General features: G+C 44.6%; 1 protein-coding gene across 12 annotated transcripts in view; it reads left to right on the forward strand.

Moving 5' to 3' along the window:
* The window catches only part of ptprma (protein tyrosine phosphatase receptor type Ma), a 299,714-nt gene that overhangs the window by 38,660 nt on the left and 238,926 nt on the right, over window positions 1-22,128 (forward strand). For all 12 annotated transcript variants that reach the window (XM_045710832.1, XM_045710833.1, XM_045710834.1 and 9 more), the window contains exon 2: window positions 17,900-18,022. In XM_045710832.1, coding sequence (XP_045566788.1) covers window positions 17,900-18,022 — 123 coding nt within the window. The remainder of the gene's footprint in view (window positions 1-17,899; window positions 18,023-22,128) is intronic.

The following is a 22,128-nucleotide window of genomic DNA, read 5'->3' on the forward strand; positions in this document are numbered from 1 at the left end:
ATTTAAATTGGCTTAAGAGCAGAACACAGCATTCCTAGCAACAGCTTTACAAGCTAAATGAGTCTTGAGGTGTAAATTGGCGAGCAGATGCGCTGTTCTGCTTGCATTATGTCATCCGTGCTATGTGGATGTGCAGCGTATGACACGCACTGTTTTTCTTCCAAACTTCCTACATGGCAATTAATTAATGCCATCGATAACTCGAGCTCAGGTTTGACAGATTCCTCAAGCTGCAGAGAGGGCTGCCTAGGTGACAGTTATTGCCAATTCAACACACAGCTAGGATTATGACGGATATGAGGGATTTCCACTATTTACTGCTACAGCTGATGTCGCTAAACCCCAGAAACTGTTTATGTACTGTATGTATGGGTTGCTTTTTCCTTTTTGTGTGCATTGCTTTCCTGCTCATTCATGTGAATGGAGAAGGGAGGGAGAGAAAAAGCCTGACCACACCCAGGCGATCTGCCAGCGCTTTAATGGAGTCCATGTTTGGAAGGCAGCTACAGGGCCAGGACTGCGTGCAGATCTCTACACACAGAGGATAGGTCCAGGCCTAGCCAAGCCTCATGGACCCTGACCAAGAGAAGCTGTTTTGGCCGTCGCGCTCCGATCTGAGGAGAACCCCAGAAATATTTCACCTCCGACACTCTCTGACCACAGCTGTCCATGCATCCAACGAAAAGTATCTCTTCATCTCCCCTCTATTTTTGACTTGGTGAATATGAATTAGGCCTTTGAAGGTTGCCTTGTGAAAACATTGGTAGAAAATGGAGGTTAGTGTGTGTGGTGTGGCCAAAATGCCTCTGGCCATTCATATCAGGCTTCTCTATACTATTGGTCTCACTACATGGAGTGATTCCAGGGTTCGTCTTAGTATTGACAGAATTATTTTTTTTGTAAATTTTTAAAATTTATTTTTACATTCTAAATCTGACTGTGTGAAAGACCACCAGTGAAATCTCAGAGGCCTCCTAAGAAAATGTTGAGTACATTCCTGTCTTTGGACTTTTTTCAATATTCAATGCGAAAATCTGCTGTGTCAAACTGAACCCAGGTTTTTTCCATTTGCAGGATGTTATGACAGTAGTAAAATTGGCCCAAAGTACTACAGTGAGGGGGGAAAAAAGTATTTGATCCCCTGCTGATTTTGTACATTTGCCCACTGACAAAGAAATGATCAGTCTAATTTTAATGGTAGGTTTATTTGAACAGTGAGAGACAGAATAACAATACAAATATCCAGAAAAACGGATATCAAAAATGTTATAAATTGATTTGCATTTTAATGAGGGAAATAAGTGGGAAACGAGCTGAGATTAGGAGCACACTCTTAAAGGGAGTGCTCCTAATCTCAGTTTGTTAACTGTGTATAAAAGACACCTGTCCACAGAAGCAACAATCAATCAGATTCCAAACTCTCCACTATGGCCAAGAGCAAAGAGCTATCTAAGGATGTCAGGGACAAGATTGTAGACCTACACAAGGCTGGAATGGGCTACAAGACCATCGCCAAGCAGCTTGGTGAGAAGGTGACAACAGTTGGTGTGATTATTCGCAAATGGAAGAAACACAAAAGAACTGTCAATCTCCCTCGGCCTGGGGCTCCATGCAAGATCTCACCACGTGGAGTTGCAATGATCATGAGAACGGTGAGGAATCAGGCCAGAACTATACGGGAGGATCTTGTCAATGATCTCAATGCAGCTGGGACCATAGTCACCAAGAAAACAATTGGTAACACACTACGCCGTGGAGGACTGAAATCCTGCAGCGCCCGCAAGGTCCCCCTGCTCAAGAAAGCACATATACATGCCCATCTGAAGTTTGCCAATGAACATCTGAATGATTCAGAGGACAACTGGGTGAAAGTGTTGTGGTCAGATGAGACCAAAATGGAGCTCTTTGGCCTCAACTCACTGTGTTTGGAGGAGGAGGAATGCTGCCTATGACCCAAAAAACACCATCCCCACCGTCAAACATGGAGGTGGAAACATTATGCTTTGGGGGTGTTTTTCTGCTAAGGGGACAGGACAACTTCACCGCATCAAAGGGACGATGGACGGGGCCATGTACCGTGAAATCTTGGGTGAGAACCTCCTTCCCTCAGCCAGGGCATTGAAAATGGGTCGTGGCTGGGTATTCCAGCATGACAATGACCCAAAACACACGGCCAAGGCAACAAAGGAGTGGCTCAAGAAGCACATTAAGGTCCTGGAGTGGCCTAGCCAGTCTCCAGACCTTAATCCCATAGAAAATCTGTGGAGGGAGCTGAAGGTTCGAGTTGCCAAACGTCAGCCTCGAAACCTTAATGACTTGGAGAAGATCTGCAAAGAGGAGTGGGACAAAATCCCTCCTGAGATGTTGTCAAACCTGGTGGCACACTACAAGAAACGTCTGACCTCTGTGATTGCCAACAAGGGTTTTGCCACCAAGTACTAAGTCATGTTTTGCAGAGGGGTCAAATACTTATTTCCCTCATTAAAATGCAAATCAATTTATAACATTTTTGACATGTGTTTTTCTGGATTGTTTTGTTGTTATTCTGTCTCTCACTGTTCAAATAAACCTACCATTAAAATTATAGACTGATCATTTATTTGTCAGTGGGCAAACGTACAAAATCAGCAGGGAATCAAATACTTTTTTCCCTCTGTATCTTGCTCAACAGCAGGTCTCCATATGTACTCAACCTTGAAGTATTCTCAGTCTCTTACATAAAATGTTTTCTCTCCAAACCAAACAACAAAGCCCTTTTTAATGTTGTTTACGTCCCTGATTGGGAGATCAAACACAATTCTTCCCTTCTGGAGAGGCATATTCCTGGGAGTAATTGTTGGCACGATAACCTCCAGGTTTGGACAAATTAGGCCTCTGGAACCTGCGGCGAGGCAGATGGGGAGATGTCTTAATGCGGCTTCAGTGAGAGGCCCTCGCTTTCTCTCTGGTTTGCTTGATACTAGGTTGACAAAAAAAAGCCTTGTTTGGCCTACCGGAGCTGGCGAGAGCCTGCTGCTGAGTTTTCTGTAAAACCGGAAGCTGAAGAGCGGAGTCAGTGAGGTGCTGTCCCAACCCCCCCCCACCCCTTCATCTGCATCACACAGAGAGGCTCTCCTTTCATTCAGAACGGTGTGACCCTGGCTGGCCGCCCGCAGGCTAATCGAATGGTAACGGGTCTAGGAATAAATCATCTTTCAAGCCTCTACGATATTGAGCCGTGGTGGCGTAGTGAATCAGTTGAGACAAAAATAAACATCCATCATGTCTCTCGCTGTCAGAGCTATGGGGAAGCAGGGCAGCGTTGGTGGTACGTGTTGATTTGTTTGTGCCCCGTTTGGGGCCGAGAAACAACGAGAGGGAGCGAGAGTTTGAAAGGGCCCCTGGACCTCGGATAAGTACAACAGACAAAGCATCTGGAACACAACTGTGCAGTGGCTGCATCTGCCAAGGTCTTGTTCAGCCTGCGGTTTTGTAGTCGTGGGTCTGCTGCTGATTTGCTGTTTTCCCCTTTTGTTGTTGGGTTTTTATTAGAGGCCTCGGCTGGGTCTATAAACGCAGCCGACAGTAGTACCTTTTTAGTAAAATCGTGGACAAAAGGCAAGTTGACTCAGCCAACGGTTTCTGTGCGCTCTGCTAGAATGATTAATTTGTGGAAATATATTTTGCTTTGCAGCAGCTGAATCAAATCAATAATGAAACCTGTATTGTGCCAATATGTATCCAATTCAAAACTCTACCCTGTAGGTTTGACATAAATGGTTTTATTTTTTATAGATTTTTGTAGCCTACATATGTCCCTTTTTGAATAGGCTTAGAATGTAAATTATAGGTCTTTCTTTGAAAAAGACAGTTATTTTATTTGAAGGCTATGGGTTAAGGAATGGTCAGAATGAAACCCTATCTTAAGAAATGTTCTTTAATTAAAAAATAACTTTAATGCTCCAAGTGAATGGAGTTGCTTCAGGAACCTAATTGCTTTGACCCCCACGGTTTGGTGAAGTGCAATTCCACAGTAATAAAATTACACTGAGAATCAGATTTTTCCCTTTAAAATGTATGCCAAAAGAAAAAACATTGACCAAACTAACCATACAACTCTATGCTCAATGACAACTTTGATCAATTTACACCCCCCAAAAAGTACATTTTACTGGAAAAACTGTGCAGATGCAATGTTTGGTTAAAGATTTACGATAAAATCTCCCTCAGTTCTTCTTGAAAAATGTTCAGTGGAAATTGTAAAACTTGTGATTGTGCTTAGTTGTATGGTTTTGTTAAACTTCGAAATCAATTTTATTTATTTTTTTTTTGTATACTTTTTACAGTAAAATCTTGTCCTGAAAATATCTTATTTGGCATACTATTACTAAGTCGTTCAATCCTTTGGAGAAAAAGTCCTGAAACCATAGCAATGGGATACCCAGTCAGTTGCACAGCTGAATGCATTCAACTGAAATGTGTCTAGTGCGTTTTAACCCAACGCCTTAATCGACATTCATGTCATCGGCACCCAGAGAGCAGTTGTTCTTGCCTTTGTTCAAGGGCAGATGGGGATTCGAACCAGCAACCTTGGGGATTCGAACCAGCAACCTTTTGGTTACTACCTCAACACTCTTAACCGCTAGGCTACCTGCCGTCGGACAGTATAATTGGGAAACGTGTTCGGGCCCAAATAGAGAACGCATGAAAGCTACTTTATCTAATTTCCTCTTTGGCGTTCATTTGCACAGAATGATCAAATCCCCTTGTTATCTTGAAAATATGCATCTGAGCGTTTTTTATGATTGCTCTGTACAGTGCATCTGTCAGGAATGCAGAGATGTTGTTTGCTGTGCATTCCTTTTCTTTTGGGTGACGTCGAGTAAAGCGAACCATGTGGGATTTGTGCTTCTCTCCCCTTCGAGTCTCCGTACAAATACTGAGGGGTTCAGCAAGTAGAGAACTCAAGTTCAGCACACTGCACTCTTGTGCTGAGGAATCTGTCAATTTCCAGAGGTCGTTGAACTGGCACCACTTGCGTTGGTTTGGCAGAATGTGAGGGGGGAGCTGAGAGAGAAAGTCCACTTTTTTATCTGCAGGCTCTGATTACAGAGGAAGTCTGGGATGAATGAGCCATGGCTAGGAACAGGATTTATTGTTTTCATGTTTTTTTAAATCTGATAATTAGTCTCCTTTTCCATGTGAGTCAGACCGAAACACCCTTTCAAGAGATACTTTCACATCACAAGTCTGTGTTTGATAGAATTGTATATTTTTCTCTTGTTTCCTACGCTCTCTTTTTATGCCAGTAGCAGAGCATAAAAACAGTTCTATGGAGCCTGCACCCTCTGAGTATTTCTATCTGCAGAGCTACGCAGGGCCTCGCCAACACGCACCAAGTAAGGCGTGTGAGCCCTATCTCACTGGGCTGCATCCAAGTGGTCCCCGTTTGACCTACGAGTTGCTATGCGGAAACCAAACATTCTGAATCTCCAACATAACTAGTAAAGACTTGGACTTCTCTGTCTAGTACTCTGAAATACAGAGGGTGGAGGTCCTGTGTCATACTGGAACTTTGAAAAGTATCACATTTTCTCCCCTATTCAGTTAAACAGATGTAGGGTCTCGCTTCCCTGAACCTCCTTCAGCTGTTCGTCACCTACACAGACAAACTGCATTGTCAAAATATCTACGTCGATCTCTCTTGTACTCATTCACTCACTCACTCTTGCATGGAATACTGCACATACAGTGCAGTGAGTGCAAAAGGTCACATTTGGCTCTTGGCATGGTTTTTACGGCTCAAACGGAGGCTCCAGAGGGTTTTCATTCACTCTCTGAAGTTCCACAGGCCAGGCTATAAATGTAGGCTAGTAGCCACCCTCCCCTCTCTCTGCTGTAGCACCACACTAGTGAAATCACAAGCTCTAATTACCCCCAATGTAAAGGGAAGTGACTGACTGACTGACTGGCATCCCTTATTTTTGTCAGCTCACAAATAAATTACTGGGTGTGTTGCATCTATTGACAGGAGGTGTAGGGTCGATTCCTTAAACAGATGTTGAACGCACAGTTTTGCAGCACAGTGCGAAATGTAAAAGCAGGATCATGGTCATTGTCTACTAGCATGAATGATCAGGAATGATCAGTCTCACAATTGGTTTGTCATAGGAACGTTTAGTGCAACGGTACCTTGGATATATTGTCCCTTGTCCGTGCAAAGCCTGATCACAGCTGCTTGCCGTCACATGGTATACAGCACCTCCGCGCCAAGCTCCCCCAATTTACAACATGCTTAGAATACGTTTCACTACATGGCTCAATCACTCACTGTCAGTACGCTTGGCCAGCAGTGCACAGCTGTGTTATGTGACAAAATTAGTTACTCTGTCACAGTGCTACAGTACATACTCGCAATACCACCTCCCTCGTCTCACTGTCTGCAATCATCGTTGTCTAGACGCGTCCTAATTGAGCGCCGTTGTGGCCGTAAAGACAGACGGATGTAGTATAATTATGGCGTGGAAGTGAGTTAGTTTATGAAAGAGCTTGGAAGACACAGTGAACGAGGAAGCGGCGTATCTTGTAGTGGTGAATCTCCCCGTCGCTCGGACGTCTCATCCATCATCATTTGGCGGCAGTGAGAGGACGTCTCCTTAGCGGCCCGCTCAGGAGGCCGTTCCATCTGATTTCACATCCCCCTTACCTGGCGCTACGCTATTCATGACTTCCTTCTGCTATCACACGGCCGCTGTGTTGTTTTATAGCTTCGTTGAGACAAAGAGGAAGTTGCTCTGTAACAACAGGGACGCCTGGTTTCACCCCCTCTTGAATCTGTTTTAATGACTGCTTCTACACATGTTGCAGCAAATGGTACAGTCTATATGTCAAACACTTAGCTTCCTCTATTGCTAGTTCTATGGTGATTGGTTCATTGTATTTAAGCCAGTACTCTTTTGGCCCTCCCGGGGTACATGGCTCATCTAGATTTCTGCGTTTTGCCCCATGGCCTTGGAGGAAAGTAGCGACAAGTGATTTAGCCCCTTTGAACCGGGCTAATGAATTATATGGCCACTTTGATCCGAGAGGACCCAGGTAATCACAGGGGACTGCTGAAATGATGGTAAGATGGAGCCTGCTAAATTGGTTTTCTCCCTCCCTGTGGGTGGATGGACGGTGGCTGGGGATGGCCAAAAAAGGCATTGGAAGAGGGTAAAGCCATTGACGGCGTGCTGAGGCTGCTAAAACCAGACTGCTATTTGCAATGTCTCCTATCCACCTGTGGAGAAATGGGATTCTTCTTCTCCCCGTTCCTCGGACTCTGTCCCATCTCTGCTGGGTCGTGTACACCGCTGCTACGTTTCCATTAGTAGGATGTCCGCTCGGCTGATCAAGTGTATCTCCCAGCTGGGAGGTGGGGTGGGGTGGGGGAGTATCGAGCGAGTGGCCTCCTGGTGCATAAAGTGAATGGTTGGCAATGGGCTGCCAGAGTTTGCGAGAAGCTCGATGTGAGCATAATATGATTAATTACTTCTGCTGTTCGGGTCAATGGGCCAGCGTTTAAACCGCGGGTCACCACTCAGCCTAATGCATTTTAGATTCTCACCCTTATTGATAGAAATAATGAAGTCATGAAAAGCCAAACGCTCCCGTCAACGTTTCAACGATTATATGGTCTGAGAGGTAGTCTCCCAAGGTTTACAGAAAATGGCTGGCAGATGATGCGGAAACTTATGGTAGAATAGATTTAGAAATTCCACAACTGCAGTGTAGTGGAACCGCGATGGGCAGTTCCCAGTCTCTACATTTCAAGAGTAACAACATCGATACAATTTCAGATTTTTTACAAGAAGTCCAGTGAAACTGATTCCGTATGGAACTTAACTCTTAAAAGCTGTTAGCTCTTAATACATTAGAACAACCACAAAGTGAACCATGTCAGATGGTATCATTAAGTATAAAATGACACCTTTCAAAAGAGCCAGTCAGTTGATGACATTGAAAATGACTGAGCGTGCCATAACTTGAGAAATGCACAACTATTACAATGTTCTCTAATGAAACACATTTAAAGAGGGGTTGATGCAGCTGACAGACTTTCCCCCTCAAACTGTAATGAAGAGAACGGTCTTCATCTACTGAGATGGACATGAGAGGAAAGGGGGATACCGAGTCAGTTGTACAACTGAATGCCTTCAACTGAAATGTCTTCCGTATTTAACCCAACCCTTCTGAATCAGAGGTGCGGGGGCTGCCTTAATCGACATCCACGTCTTCGGCGTCCGGGAAACAGTGGGTTAACTGCCTTGCTCAAGGGCAGAACGACAGATTTGACCTCGTAGGGTCCTGTATGCAGTGGTGGAAAAAGTACCCAATTGTCATACTTGAGTAAATGTCTTGCTAGGTGACAGGGTAAATGGGTTAGAGAGTAAGTGGGTGACAGGGTAAATGTAAATTTTCTTTAGGAATGTAGTGAAGTAAAAGTTGTCAAATAAAAATAGGTAGTTTAAAAAAAAAAATTCTATCTCTACTTTACTAAGTAGTACTTTACACCACTGCCTGTATGGCCAGTGGAATATGAGGTTGACTCGGAGCCATTCCTTTATCCCCCTGGGATCCCGCTCCCTTGTTGTTCTCCCAAATTATTTTGGGATTATCCTAATCTCCCTGACCTGGAGGTGGTCTGTTGTACTTGAGTTGAGGCTCGAAACTGTGAGGGCCTACCGTTCTGGCTGTTTGAGCTCTCTCTGCTGATGAAGGTACTGTAGATTGCAGCATGTGACATGCCCCTGTTGTTGATCTGTGATTTCCTCTTTGAACAGAGCCGCTGCAAATATTTTGGACCTTAGCTCACAGCCTGGCTGTACCACAGGGCCCAGTGCAATTCAGTGACCCAGGAGCCCGTATACCGTTTGTAACGCTCTGATTCCAGAAAACGTGTGGTGAGAAGCACAGGGTGTAAAGCTCTTGTCTTGTTTTTGTCTAGTCTTCCCAGAGTTAGAACTTTGTGTTAGGCTGAGTTGCTGCGGCGACGCGCGAGAGACAGTTTATCGCGGTTGCTCAGGAGTCATAAACGCATCGATGCAGAGATTGATGCATTTAATTCCCCCCGACTGTTTATTTTTTTATTTCTGGGACCAGGCTGCTATCTGGATCTGGAGCAAGCTGGGGCAATACACGGCCTGACCAACATCTCTCCTCCCCAATGGAAGACGTTAATCAGGGAAATCTCCCTGCCTCCTTATTGGTTTTCCTCTGGAAGGAGAGATGACATTGGGAGAAAGCGAGAGAATAGTATTCTGCAACTGATGATGACATGTAAATTGACCGCATTTTTAAAAGCCTTTCTAAAGGCCTCCCAAACTAAGCGGCATTCTCTTCAGACAGCCCTTTCTGACAGAGCTAAGAAGGGTCCTCAACACCTGGCTAGCTCCCTCAGATAGATAAATAAGGCCGCAATGGGCCCATCAGTCCCAAACGGGTTTAGCAGCAGGATTCTCAGGGCTCAGGCTCGTATCGGTGGCACAGCCGGGGAGAGAGAGTGGAGAGATAGCAGGCATCAGGTTTTAAATTACCTGAGATTGCTTTTGTGCCTGGTGTCCTCTGGGGGCTGAGGGGAAGACAAGATGCTCATAAAGCCAGGAACAGGCCACAAGGGACCACCAAGCCCAAATGCACACTCGGGGGTTTCCCCTCACCAGAGTGGACCGGGTGTTAGAGGCCATGTAATTGCCCAGCTGGGATGGGGTAGGAGGATGGTATTATTTCTACCATCTCTGTGTGGAATTACCTGTTATAGGAAGCTGTTACTGGTGAAACAGGCGCTGCTAGGATAGGGGATGGGTACGAACCACATCTGCTCAGCCCTTGCATTGTTGAATTTATCAGGACACAAGCAAGGTAGGCTTATGGGTATGACTCCTTATCAAGAACTGCCATTGCATTTTTTGTTGTTGTGGTGATGGGCATCACATGTATAGTTTGCTTGTTTTGGAAGTTTTTCTCAATACTGTTGGTGTGTCAGATTTATCAGGCAACAAAAGTGGCCGTTTTAGTCAGACACAAATGCACAAACTTTCCAGAATTATAAAAAATAACAAAGTAAACCACATATCCTCTGTTTAAGAATACCTACTGTAGTGGTACACCAGGTCCAACAATAAAAGCCCTTTTAAGGAAAAACTTTGGGGAGGAATGGGTTCCATCATGAGGAGGAGGATTATTGATTGTGGCCGGTGGCTCATTGCCATGAAAAGACTGATGGAGTTTTAAAAATGCACAGCATATCAGACTATAAAGGCCAATGGAGCGCCTCTCACACAGAAATCTGAAATATTTACCACATAAATCTTGTACCGGCTTTAGTGTAGCTTTGGTCTGTTTGCTTGTTTTCTTTTTTTCTTGAAAGGCAGAGAAGATGACCGGGAAGAAGCATTATCGATCGAGGAGGATGGAGGGAGATGGGGTCCTTTGAGGCCCCGTCAGACCCTTTCATGTACACCCCAACGTCTCGCTAAAGTATTGCTCACTCATTTGCAGAGGGATCAATTCAACTGGCTGTCCACACTGTTTACATTTACTTTTTGCCAGACTGGCTCTGGAGAGTAGGGTTGGGCGGGATCCAGATGTTCATATAGTCATACTATCCTTCTCTCATCCTGGGATTTATGGTATTACTGGTTTAGTACACAAGGGGCGCCCAAAAAAAACGCTAAAAAGCCCATAGTGCTAATATAATTTGCACAAGTGATAGTGAATGGAGGCTGCTAGCTAAATATGCCATCAAGTGCAAGTGAAAATCAACAACTTGCAAAGACCGGCAATCCAGCTCATAAAGTTATACATATATAGGTAGGAGCTAGCAAATGTCATTTTTGGTGAGTTTAGACATTTCCAAGTGAATGTGAACGAGAGTCATTGTGCAAATTAAGATTTTTATTTTAAATGTTTATTTTTTTGACTCCCTTTTTCTCCCCAAATTCGATCGAATTACGATCTTGTCTCAACTCTGAAACTCCCCAACTGGCTCGGGAGAGGCGACGGTCGAGTCATGCGTCCTCCAAAACATGACCCGCCAAACCGTGCTTCTTAACACCCACTCACTTAACCCGGAAGCCAGCTGCACCAATATGTCGGAGGAAACACTGTTCAATGGACGACCGAAGTCAGCCTGCAGGCGCCCGGCCCGCCACAAGGAGTCACTAGAGCGGGATGACCCGAGTAAATAATAAATTAAGAAAGTTTTGACACATCCTTATCTGAAGGAAGAACAGTACTGGGTCTGGAGCAGCATGTCTACACTCTGTCTGTATTGTAATCGGTATTGAAAAATCATCCCGTGGCTATTTGCAAATACCTCCATATATGGTATACTGCCCAAGCCTACTAGAGAGCCACTGAAGGGGAGAGCAGAGGGGTTGTCTGTGCATCCCTCTGCCTTCTGTGTGCATGTGCGTACGCATACATACAGTGCCTTCAGGAAGTATTCACACAATTTGACTTTTTCCAATTTTGTTGTGTTAGACTGAATTTAAAATGGTTTACATTAAAATGTTGTGTCACTGGCCTACACACAATCCCCATCATGTCAAAGTGGAATTGTTTTTCGATTTTTATTTTTATTTTTTATAAATTAATTAAAAGTTAAAAGCTGCAATGTCTTGAGTCAATAAGCATATAACCCCTTTGTTATGGCAAGCTTAAATACGTTCAGGAGTAAACATTTGCTTAGCAAGTCACATAATAAGTTGCATGGACTCAATCTGTGTGCAATAATTGTGTTTAGCATGATTTTTGAATGACTACTTCTGTACTCAACACCTACAATTTATCTGTAAGTGAATTTCAAACACAGATTCAACCGCAAAGACCAGGGAGGTTTTCCAATGCCTCGCTAAGCAGGGCACCTATTTGGCAGATTGAAAATGAAAAAAAAAGAAGACATTGAATATCCCTTTGAGCATGGTGAAGTTATTAATTACACTTTGGATGGTGTAGCAATACAGTCACTACAAAGATACAAGCTTCCTTCCTAACTCAGTTGCCAGAGAGGAAGGAAACCATTTAGGGATTTCACCACCATGCAAATGGTGACTTAAACACATTTACAGAGTTTACAGAGGATGTATCAACATTGTAGTTACGCCACAATACTAACCTAATTGACAGAGTTAAAAGAAGGAAGCCTGTTCAGATTAAAAATGTCAAAACATGCATCCAGTTTGCAACAAGGCACCAAAGTAAAACTGCGAAATGTGGCAAAGCAATTCACTTTTTGTTCTGAATACAAAGTTTTATGTTTGGGGCAAAACCAACACATCACGGAGTACCGTTCTTCATATTTTCAAGCATAGTGGTGGCTGCATCATGTCATGCTTGTCATCTGCAAAGACTAGGCCGTTTTGTCAGATAAAAGTAAACAGAATAGAGCTAAACAAAATCCTAGAGAAAGACCTGGTTGTCTGCTTTCCAACAGACACTGGGAGACACATTCACCTTTCAGCAGAACGATAAGCTAAAACACAAGGCCAAATATACACGAGGAGCTTACCAAGACATTGAATGTTCCTGAATGGCCTACTTACAGTTTTGACTTGAATCTCACCTTGTAACGCAACAAAATGTGGAAAAAGTCAAGGTGTGTGAATACTTTCTGAAGACGCTGTGTTCTAAAGATCTATTGTTGTGTTGTCATCTGTGTCTTGCTACACCAAACAAAATGGGAGGTGATGGAGTGAAGTTGAGTTAAATTGCTATTCGCAGTACAATGCCAAGACCAACAGTCTGGTACTAAACACCTCCCTCTGCAACTGGATCCTGGACTTCCTTTTCACCCACGACTGCGTGGCCAAGCACGACTCCAACACCATCATTAAGTTTGCTGACGACAACAGTGGAAGGCCTGATCACCAACGAGACAGTCTATTGGGAGGTCAGTGACCTGGCAGTGTGGTGTTAGGACAACAACCTCTCCCTCAATGTGAGCAAGACAAAGGAGATGGTCGTGGACTACAGGAAAAGGAGGGCTTAACACACCCTCATTACATCGACAGGGCTGTAGTGGAGCGGGGTCGAGAGTTTCAAGTTCCTTGATGTCCACATCACCAATAAACTATCATTGTGAAAACACACCAAGACAGTCATGAAGAGGGCACGACAACTCCTTTTCCTTCTCAGGAGACTGAAAAGATTTGGCATGTGTCCCCAGATCCTCAAATAGTTCAACAGCTGCACCATCGAGAGCATCCTGGTAACTGCTCGGCATCTGACCATAAGGCGCTACAGAGGGTAGTGCGTATGGCCCAATACATCATTGGGGCCAAGCTTCCTGCCATCCAGGACCTATATACTAGGCGGTGTTAGAGGAAGACCCCAAAAATTGTCCGATTCCAGTCACCCAAGTCATAGACTGTTCTCTCTGCTATCGCATGGCAAGTGCTACCGGAGCGCCAAGTCTATGTCCAAAAGGCTCCTTAACAGCTTCTACCCCCAAGCCATAAGACTTCTGAACATAGTCACTTTACAACCTACGTACATGTACAAATGACCTCAAGTAACCTGTACCCCCGCACATTGACTCGGTACCGATGACCCCTGTATTTAGCCTCGTTATTGTTATATAATCTTACTGTTTTTATAATTTTTTAACTTTAGTTTATTTAGCAAATATTTTCTTGAACTGCATTGTTGGTTAAGGGCTTGTAAGTAAGCAATTCACGGTATTGTTGTGTTTGGTGCGTGTGACATAATGCATTGGTTGCCTTCAAATAAAAAATGGTATGCCTCTTGGCATCATTTTAATGTCATGGTGTCAAAGCAAATTGCAGGAACCCAAGAACAATCCACCAGGGATGTCTGGTCTTTGTCCAGGCCATTCAAAGCAGGGCCTCGGACACATGCAGTACCATCCCTCTTACATTAGAGCAGACCTGAGTTGTTGCCAGAAGAGTGACCAGAGCGCATGGCCCTATTGAATTACATTACATGACCAGTATCAATAGCAGACAGCATTGAATAGAAAAGGTTTAAAAACACAGTAGCGCAAAATGACCCTTAAAATATCTCATCGATCAATAGGCTACCCTGCCACAGGTAGGATATCAAACTTAAGCAGCTGCGAGAACATTACCTTTCAGTTTGTAGTCTCTCTGTCCGCCTCATATCAGCGTGTCATTATTAAACCGGTGAACTGCCCACACCGTCAAATAGTAAATGTGTGTTTACCTCCCCCTCGTCAAAATATAATCACAGCGTTGTAATCTTAACCCCCGAAACAGCGTGTTCCGGGAGAAAAGGCCCTGCGACCCGCCGTCTGCGTCTGCCGATAACAGGAGGAGCGAGATTTTAAAAACTGTTGCTCCTCACCGCTGAGTAATTTTAAAAATGGCACTATCCAGTTTCCCCATGGGGAAGGGAAGAGCAGCTTTTTTTCAGAGGGGTGAATAGAATGGGCTAAATATCTTTGTTGCTGAATGTTTCCACCTCTCTCTGCATTCTGTGCGTGTGGATTTAATGGCTCGACGCGGGTCCAAGTAAATTGATTCTACCATCGTGGGGTAAGGACACAGTGGCGGGCCACCAGTGGCGATGAATGAAAGAGCTATCGCCGGCAAGTCACTCTCCCCGCTCGCTGACTGCACTAGCACCACGCTGCTTCCAGTCATTTCAATAGAGAACACAACCTCACATTCACTGGCTATTTTTTTTTTCTCTCCCTTTGATATGGAGCTGTGTATGTGTTTTTTTTGTGTGTGTGCTGCAGATGCAGCAGTGTAAACAGCAGAATAGGCCTAAACATCTCTCTTCCTGACTACCGATCTGTGTTTCGTGTGCCATCAGTTCAATGTTCTCAGTGTTATTTCATATTACCAACATGTAGGTGTGACATGGTACACTAACTGATTAGCATTGCCTGCTTGGTCTTTGACCTAGTTGCAGTGTGCTACAAGGCACCTAATTGTTGACCGTGTTTAAATTGAGGCTTATGATCCTGTTGGAAATCCCCCCCCTATAGTTTCCACTCTTTGATAGTCTCTGATGTTACCCTTTGAATCTCTGCTCTAGGATATGTTGTGTACAGTAGACATGACAATAACTTTCTCTCAGCACCAAAGACAACAAGCTTATCACTTCATCCTGTCTCTGAAAGCCCAAATGACTAGTTGTTCATGTAGAAACGAAATGGCATCAGAAAGCAAAGATAATACACCGTTCTGTCAAAATCAGAGCAAAGCAGCTCAGAATGTTTTTTGTCGGTCTTGTTGCTGGCTGGTAGGCGATCAGTTTTCCCCCCGCACAGTACACAACGAGCGCTTAAATTACATGCATCTCAGAGTCATTACATCTAAACCTTGACAAGACGTCAAAGCCCATGGTGTCGCTAAAATATATTTATCCGCCGTCTTTTCAAGGAATTGAATCACACCCGTGCAGCCAAAGAAACACTGCTTAAGGGTAAGCACATGGAAAGGCGGGGATTTACTCATTTCCTCTTTGAATATGGCAATACTGAGCTTTTTGCCTTGCTTTATTTACTTCTTCCACGTTATGTGGTTTTATTTTTTGTAAAAAAAAAATTGCAAATCCTCTGTCAATTCACCAAATGTCACACTGGGTTCTGAATAATATGTGAGCGACGCTCTCAGCCGTACTTTTTATTTTATTACAAAGGCAGGCCTTTGTTCAAACACCTCAGAACTTGTTTATACACAGAGGACATTGCACATAGCAGCGTATTTATATTCTACCTGACCTGTTATATTCATGTAAGTGGAAGTTGAATCCAATCAAAGCCGGCTTCCCACCATGGCCACTGCCAGGTAGACAGATAATCGGTTAGAAGCAGTTGTGACAGGAAAATCTGAAAGTGTCCTCAGGACGGTTGTCAAGTTGCGGTAGAAGCTGAAGTGGTGGTGTTCCTCTGTCTGTGGTTGTCATAATGTCGGGTTTGCCTGTTACTATCAGGTGTGGGTGTGTGGTGAGCTTTTTGACAGTTCCGACGGTAGCATGACCTGTAGTGGCTGTGATGACATTGGAAAGCCTATGCTACTGTAAAACACCTAGATAACCAAAAGTATGTGGACACCTGCTCGTCAAACATCTCATTCCAAAATCTTGGCCATTTAATATGGAGTTGGTCCCCCTCCTTTGCTGCTATAACAGCCTCCAATCTTCTGGGAAGGCTTTCCGCTAGATAAAAAAAATTAAAATGTAATAGCTTTTTTTATTACCCATTTTTCTCCTCAATTTCGTGATATCCAAATTGATAGTTAGTCTTGTCCCATCGCTGCAACTCCTGGACTCGGGAGAGGCGAAGGTCGAGAACCGTGTGTCCTCCGAATCACGACCCTGCCAAGCCGCACTGCTTCTTGACACAATGCTCGCTTAACCCGGAAGCCAGCCGCACCAATGTGTCAGAGGAAACGCCGTACACCTGGCGACCGTGTCAGCGTGCACTGCACCCGGCCCACCACAGGGGTCGCTAGTGCGCGATGGGATAAGGACATCCCTGCCGGCCAAACCCTCCTTTAACCTGAACGAAGCTGGGCCAATAGCGGCCGGCTGCGACAGAGCCTGGACTCTAACCCAGAATCTCTAGTGGCACAGCTAACACTGCGATAGACCACTGCGCCACTCGGGAGGCCTAGATGTTGGAACATTGCTGCGGGGACTTGCTTCGATTCAGCTACAAGAGCATTAGTGAGGTCGGGCACTGATGTTGGGCAATTAGGTCTGGCTCACAGTCGGTGTTCCAATTCATCCCAAAGTTGTTTGATGGGGTTGAGGTCAGGGCTCTATGCAGACCAGTCAAGTTCTTCCACACAGGGTTCTGTATGGAACTTGCTTTGTGTACAGGGGCATTGTCATGCTGAAACAGGAAAGGTCCTTGCCCAAACTGTTGCCACAAAGTTGGAAGCACAGAATCGTCTAGAATGTCCATTGTATGCTGTAGCGTTAAAATTTCCCTTCACTGGAACTAAGGAGCCTAGGCCGAACCATGAAAAACAGCCCCAGACCATTATTCCTCCTCCACCAAACTTGGCACTATGCATTCGGGCAGGTAGCGTTCTCCTGGCATCCGCCAAACCCAGATTAGTCCATCAGACTGCCAGATGGTGAAGTGTGATTCATCACTCCAGAGAACGCGTTTCCACTGCTCCAGAGTTCTATGGCAGCGACCTTTACACCACTACAGCCGACGCTTGGCATTGCGCGTGGTGATCTTAGGCTTGTGTGTGGCTGCTCCGCCATGGAAACCCATTTCACGAAGCTCCCGATTTTTATTTTTTATTTAATAAAATATATTATTTTTATTATTATTATTTTGTAATTATATATATATATTTTTTTTAACAGTTATTGTGCTGACGTTGCTTCCAAAGGCAGTTTGGAACTCTGTAGTGAGTGTTGCAACCGAGGACTATTTTTACACGCTCCGCACTCGGCAGTCCAATTCTGTGAGCTTCTGTGGCCTACCACTTCACAGCTGAGCCGTTGTTGCTCCTAGACGTTTCCACTTCACACTAACAGCACTTACATTTGACCGGGGTAGCTCTAGCATTGCAGAAATTTGATGAACTGACTTGTTGGAAAGGTGGCATCCTATGACGGTGCCACGTTGAAAGTCACTGAGCTCTTCAGTAAGACCATTCTAATGCCAATGTCTGAAATAGTCGAATCCGCTAATTTGAAGGGGTGTCCACATACGTTTAGATGTATAGTGTATGTATTACTGCAGACAAAGCTACAGGAGTTCTATTCTATAATTTGCTTCCTTGTATTTTCTCTCTTTCTGCCATTGTTGAATTTTTCTATTTCTCTCCCTCTGTCCCACTCTTACATGAACTACACAGTATGCCTTATTGAATGTGTTGTGTTACTCCAGCACTGGTCCTAAATCCTATTTTGTTGTTTTCCTCAGGTGACTGTAACTTTGAGGGGCCCTACACGGCATGCGGCTACAGCCAGGGTAAGGACGATGACTTTGAATGGGAGCAGGCTAACACCATGGAGAGGCCATCGCCCAACCCCTGGATGCCCACAGGTCAGTCTTCATCCTCTTCCTCTTTCTCACCCCTCCCCCTCCCCATCCAAACAGAAAGCCCCTGAAAAACAGAGAACCCAATAACCCACTCACTAAGCATTTGCTCTTATTGTATTATCAGGGAACGTCTCCCAAAGAGAAAATCCCCCCCACTGGGTATGACTGTGATCTCTTCTACAGATAAGGTGGTTCCTTTTGAATGTTTACTCTCTTAAACGAAACGTGGCAGATTTACGCTCTGCTCAGCAATGGGCTGTATTCAACGTCATTACTCTCCCTTCGTTGGGCCCGCAACTCATCACCTCACTCCAATGGGGCAGCAATAGTCGCAGTGAAATGTTGTGCCAACGTTGAGAAATCGCTTAGTGATGGCACCCGCTTTGACCTTTCTAATGAGGTCTACAAGACAGTGGCTCTTCTGTGTGAGCAGAGGTTTCTGTGGATAGAATGAGCACAGGATGAAACGGTCTACGACGGCACAGCCAGTGTGGATTCATCTATGGTATTCACGGAGGAATGATGTGTTTACAATGCCTCTGCAGGCCGGTTAGTGCTGGTTATTGATTAAAATCTAGCCCAATAGTTGCCAGAGGAAGATTTAGCTACACTAGAGATGAATGATGTCCAGGGTAATTATTATATATATTTTTTCATATACAGGGTTAACAAACGGCTTCCTTTTTAATCTGATGAATTTCCTGAACACAGTTTTTGTTGTGCAGTTTGTCCGTATGTAGCTGTGGCTTGAAATCTCCAACAATTTAATGTTTGATTTTGTAGGGCTATTGTCAGAGCCTATTTCATAGATAAAATAGAATTAAAATGCTCTTTCGTACATCATGTTTTAGTTGCCATTTCTGAAAGAAAGAAAAAATCAAGAACCGCTTGTCAGAGATTCTTAATTATTTCACATGAATTGAATCTCCTCCACAATGACATGAAATACATTTAAGAAATGTTCAATGCCTCTTTCATTTGCTGTACAATGAGCTCCCCCGGCACAGCATTGATCGCTTCCTCAATTTCAAACGGAAGAGTAATTGCCACAAAGGGAATCGACTAGCACCCTTTGATAATTGACTGAGGATGAAGAGGAGGCCACTCAGTCACTCGATAACAAAGGTGACGTCTTTGGACAAATGGACACCTGTTTTCCCTCTTAAATCTGATAAATCAGAGGCCCAATTCGCATGAAAGCCGCATCTCTTCGCTCTCACTTTCTCTGCTCTCATCCAGCTTGCCAACTGACAGCCAGGCTAGAATTAATTACCTGGACATTTGCTAATTTCATCTCTTTCCCACCTACTCCACGTCCATCGTCCAATGCCCTCTCTGTCTGAGAAATGACCTGACAGAGCCAGGGAAGACGGGGAGGTGTTTACTTTGCCATTGGAAGGGTGATTTATGTGGCTACAATGGGGAGGCGGCGGAAGTTTAAAGCGTGGCTCGGCAGAGGGCTGTGACATACAGTCAGGCTCTGGCTCCAGGACCTTTTTAATTGACGCCCGCTACGGCGACGGAACTCTGGTTGTGGCGGTCCAGAGGCCGCCGCATTAGCATCATATTGTTTTCTCTCAGGAGCTGCTTCTCTCTGATTGCAGCTGCCCCCCCCCCTGTTATTGCCTTCTCTCAATATCCTTTGCTGTGATTTATACACCGGAGTATGTAGGTGCTGCGGAGAGCAATAAATCAAGCTTCTACCTTTAAAAAAAAAAATGTTACTCACCTCACGCTGCATTGTTGTCAGCGGCCTGTTAGGGCGATGTCATGCGAACGTGTGAATGTTTTTTGGTATGGTAAATGCTCAAAGCTAATTTGAGCGCAACTGACAACTGTTGACATTTATATACATCTCTCTCTATGTATAACAGGTTACGTCAGTTGGGCCTGTGCCAGTCAGTATTACATATCCGTGTATGATTAAGGAGTGGCCTGTCGTAATAGTACGACTATATATTCCCTCATCTTACAGCTAAGTTCTATATCCAAATGTTTCCACCAGGCCACATTACGTTATGTCTTGCTCATAGAAGCAATTCTATTTATATCCTGTCTGCCTTCCATCCAGGAGAGGACAGGGGGGTGGCTGTGTTCTCTGCTCTGGGAGTTAGTGCTAATTAAGAGCCATAAGAAGTCTTATGACCCCTGTTTGAGGAAGTGGGCCAAGCACAGCGAGGTCTCGGGAAAGGCACTTGAGGGCAAGAAGGACACAATGGCCACTGGCCTGACATGAAAGCTAGGTCAGAATGACCTCTGACCCTGATGGCCCAATATAGCCACCTGCTGAGATGTAGGGAAAGGGTTGTAAGTGGGTGTAGCTACACCCTAGGGTGTCTTATAACATGTCAGAGGGACACACTGACTGGACACAATAGAACAGAGGTTATACATGTCATGTTAGTATCTCAATCATCCTGACCTATGGCTCTGAGGCGTTTGAAGAGTGCCCAACAAGAGCTCAAACCCATCAACACAGCCGTCAGAGTCAGTCTCAGAACTCACTGACTGGACCTCCCGATCTCCCAGTCTGTTGGCTGTATCTGGTTACCAGACCTGCTGTCTTTCTGAGGCTTGAAATCATTTCCCACCTACTGCCATAACAGGTGTAAACCCACCAGCCACCAGTCCAGCCTTTGAATAGTCCCACTTTGTTGCTTTTAGGGTTTATCTATCCTGCTGCGTCTCTCTGAGATCCAACCAGCGCTAATGGCGTGGTAAATCCAAATGCTCGACTTCGGACTTCCTCCATTGACAAAAGGATGGAGATGGAATTGACTCGGAGCTCTTCAATACAAGGTTGTAATGTGGTCAAGTAGCCCCGGAGAGTGTCCGACTGTCTCCCGTGTAGATAACGCAATTCTGAACCCATTACGTCTCTGTTGGCAATTCATCTTCGGCAAAACGTTACTGTTTGTTTCAGATGGAGTACAGAAGTGGCGAGATACCGTTAAGTTTTCTCCTCATTTAACCTTCTGATGGCCACGTTGTAAACACGTCTGTAAAATCAAATCAAATGTTCCTTGGTGTCCACGAAAAGAACCAGCCTTAGTAAAAAAATATATATTTAAGACCAAAGGAGAGGAAAGTGGCTTCACTAATGGACAAACCACCTCTGCATTTGCTGGCGCGCCTTTTTAGATGACGTGTAAATGATGGACCCATATTCAGGTACAGCCCCCCATATCTAGGGAAACATAAGCTGGTGAATAATAGGCTCTCTGTCTGGGTGAGAGGCAAACCGTGAGTGGGCAAAACACAGACGTTCACACATCCCTTCCGTAACAGTCCCATCATGCATTACACCAACAAGTATCGCTTTGCAGCGTGACGGAGGGAACTCATTCTGAAATGGGATTATCGCACGCCACTACTCTCCTCATCCATCAACAGTCGAACGCAGAGAGATCTCACTGTCAGCAAACAGACTCCCGGTGTATCCAAACCCCCAGTAAAGTTGGCTGTACTGTGGAAACGTTAACCTGTGAGCGCAGTAGGGCTAAGTCAGATGACCGTGCTGTTCTGCTCTAATGAAAGAATCCTATTTTACTGCTGTGACTAGCGTGTTATTCCAGCTTTGTGTAATGCGAGCGCCACCGTGGAAAGAAGGTTAAAAGTGAATGACCCATGTAACTGCTGACCTAGCTGGCCTATCAGATCTGGGTTTACTGTACTGAGTTACTTCTTCCTTCAGTGTGTGGGAGCATGTGATGTTGATGTTTTTGTTCTTTCTTTCGCTCTACTCTTGCTCTCTCCCTCCCCCCTTTCGAAACCCAGATAATGTTCATAGTTTGCACAAATAAGGTAATTGCCTCAGTGCTGTGTGCAATTTGCACTCTCTCTTTCCTCGCACACCTCAAGTACTGTTAACTTTTTGGTTCTGAGATGAATGTCAATAATATTGTGTTTATTTATATATACATGTGTGTTTTGCCCACTCATAGTGTGTGTATGTGTGTGTGTGTATGTATGTATGTATGTATGTATGTGTGTGTGTGTGTGTGTGTGTGTGTGTGTGTGTGTGTGTGTGTGTGTGTGTGTGTGTGTGTGTGTGTGTGTTTATATATGTGTGTGTATATATATATATGTGTGTGTATATATGTGTATAT

This window comes from Salmo salar, chromosome ssa29, assembly GCF_905237065.1.
Source record: "Salmo salar chromosome ssa29, Ssal_v3.1, whole genome shotgun sequence".
NCBI classification, from domain to species: Eukaryota; Metazoa; Chordata; class Actinopteri; order Salmoniformes; family Salmonidae; genus Salmo; species Salmo salar.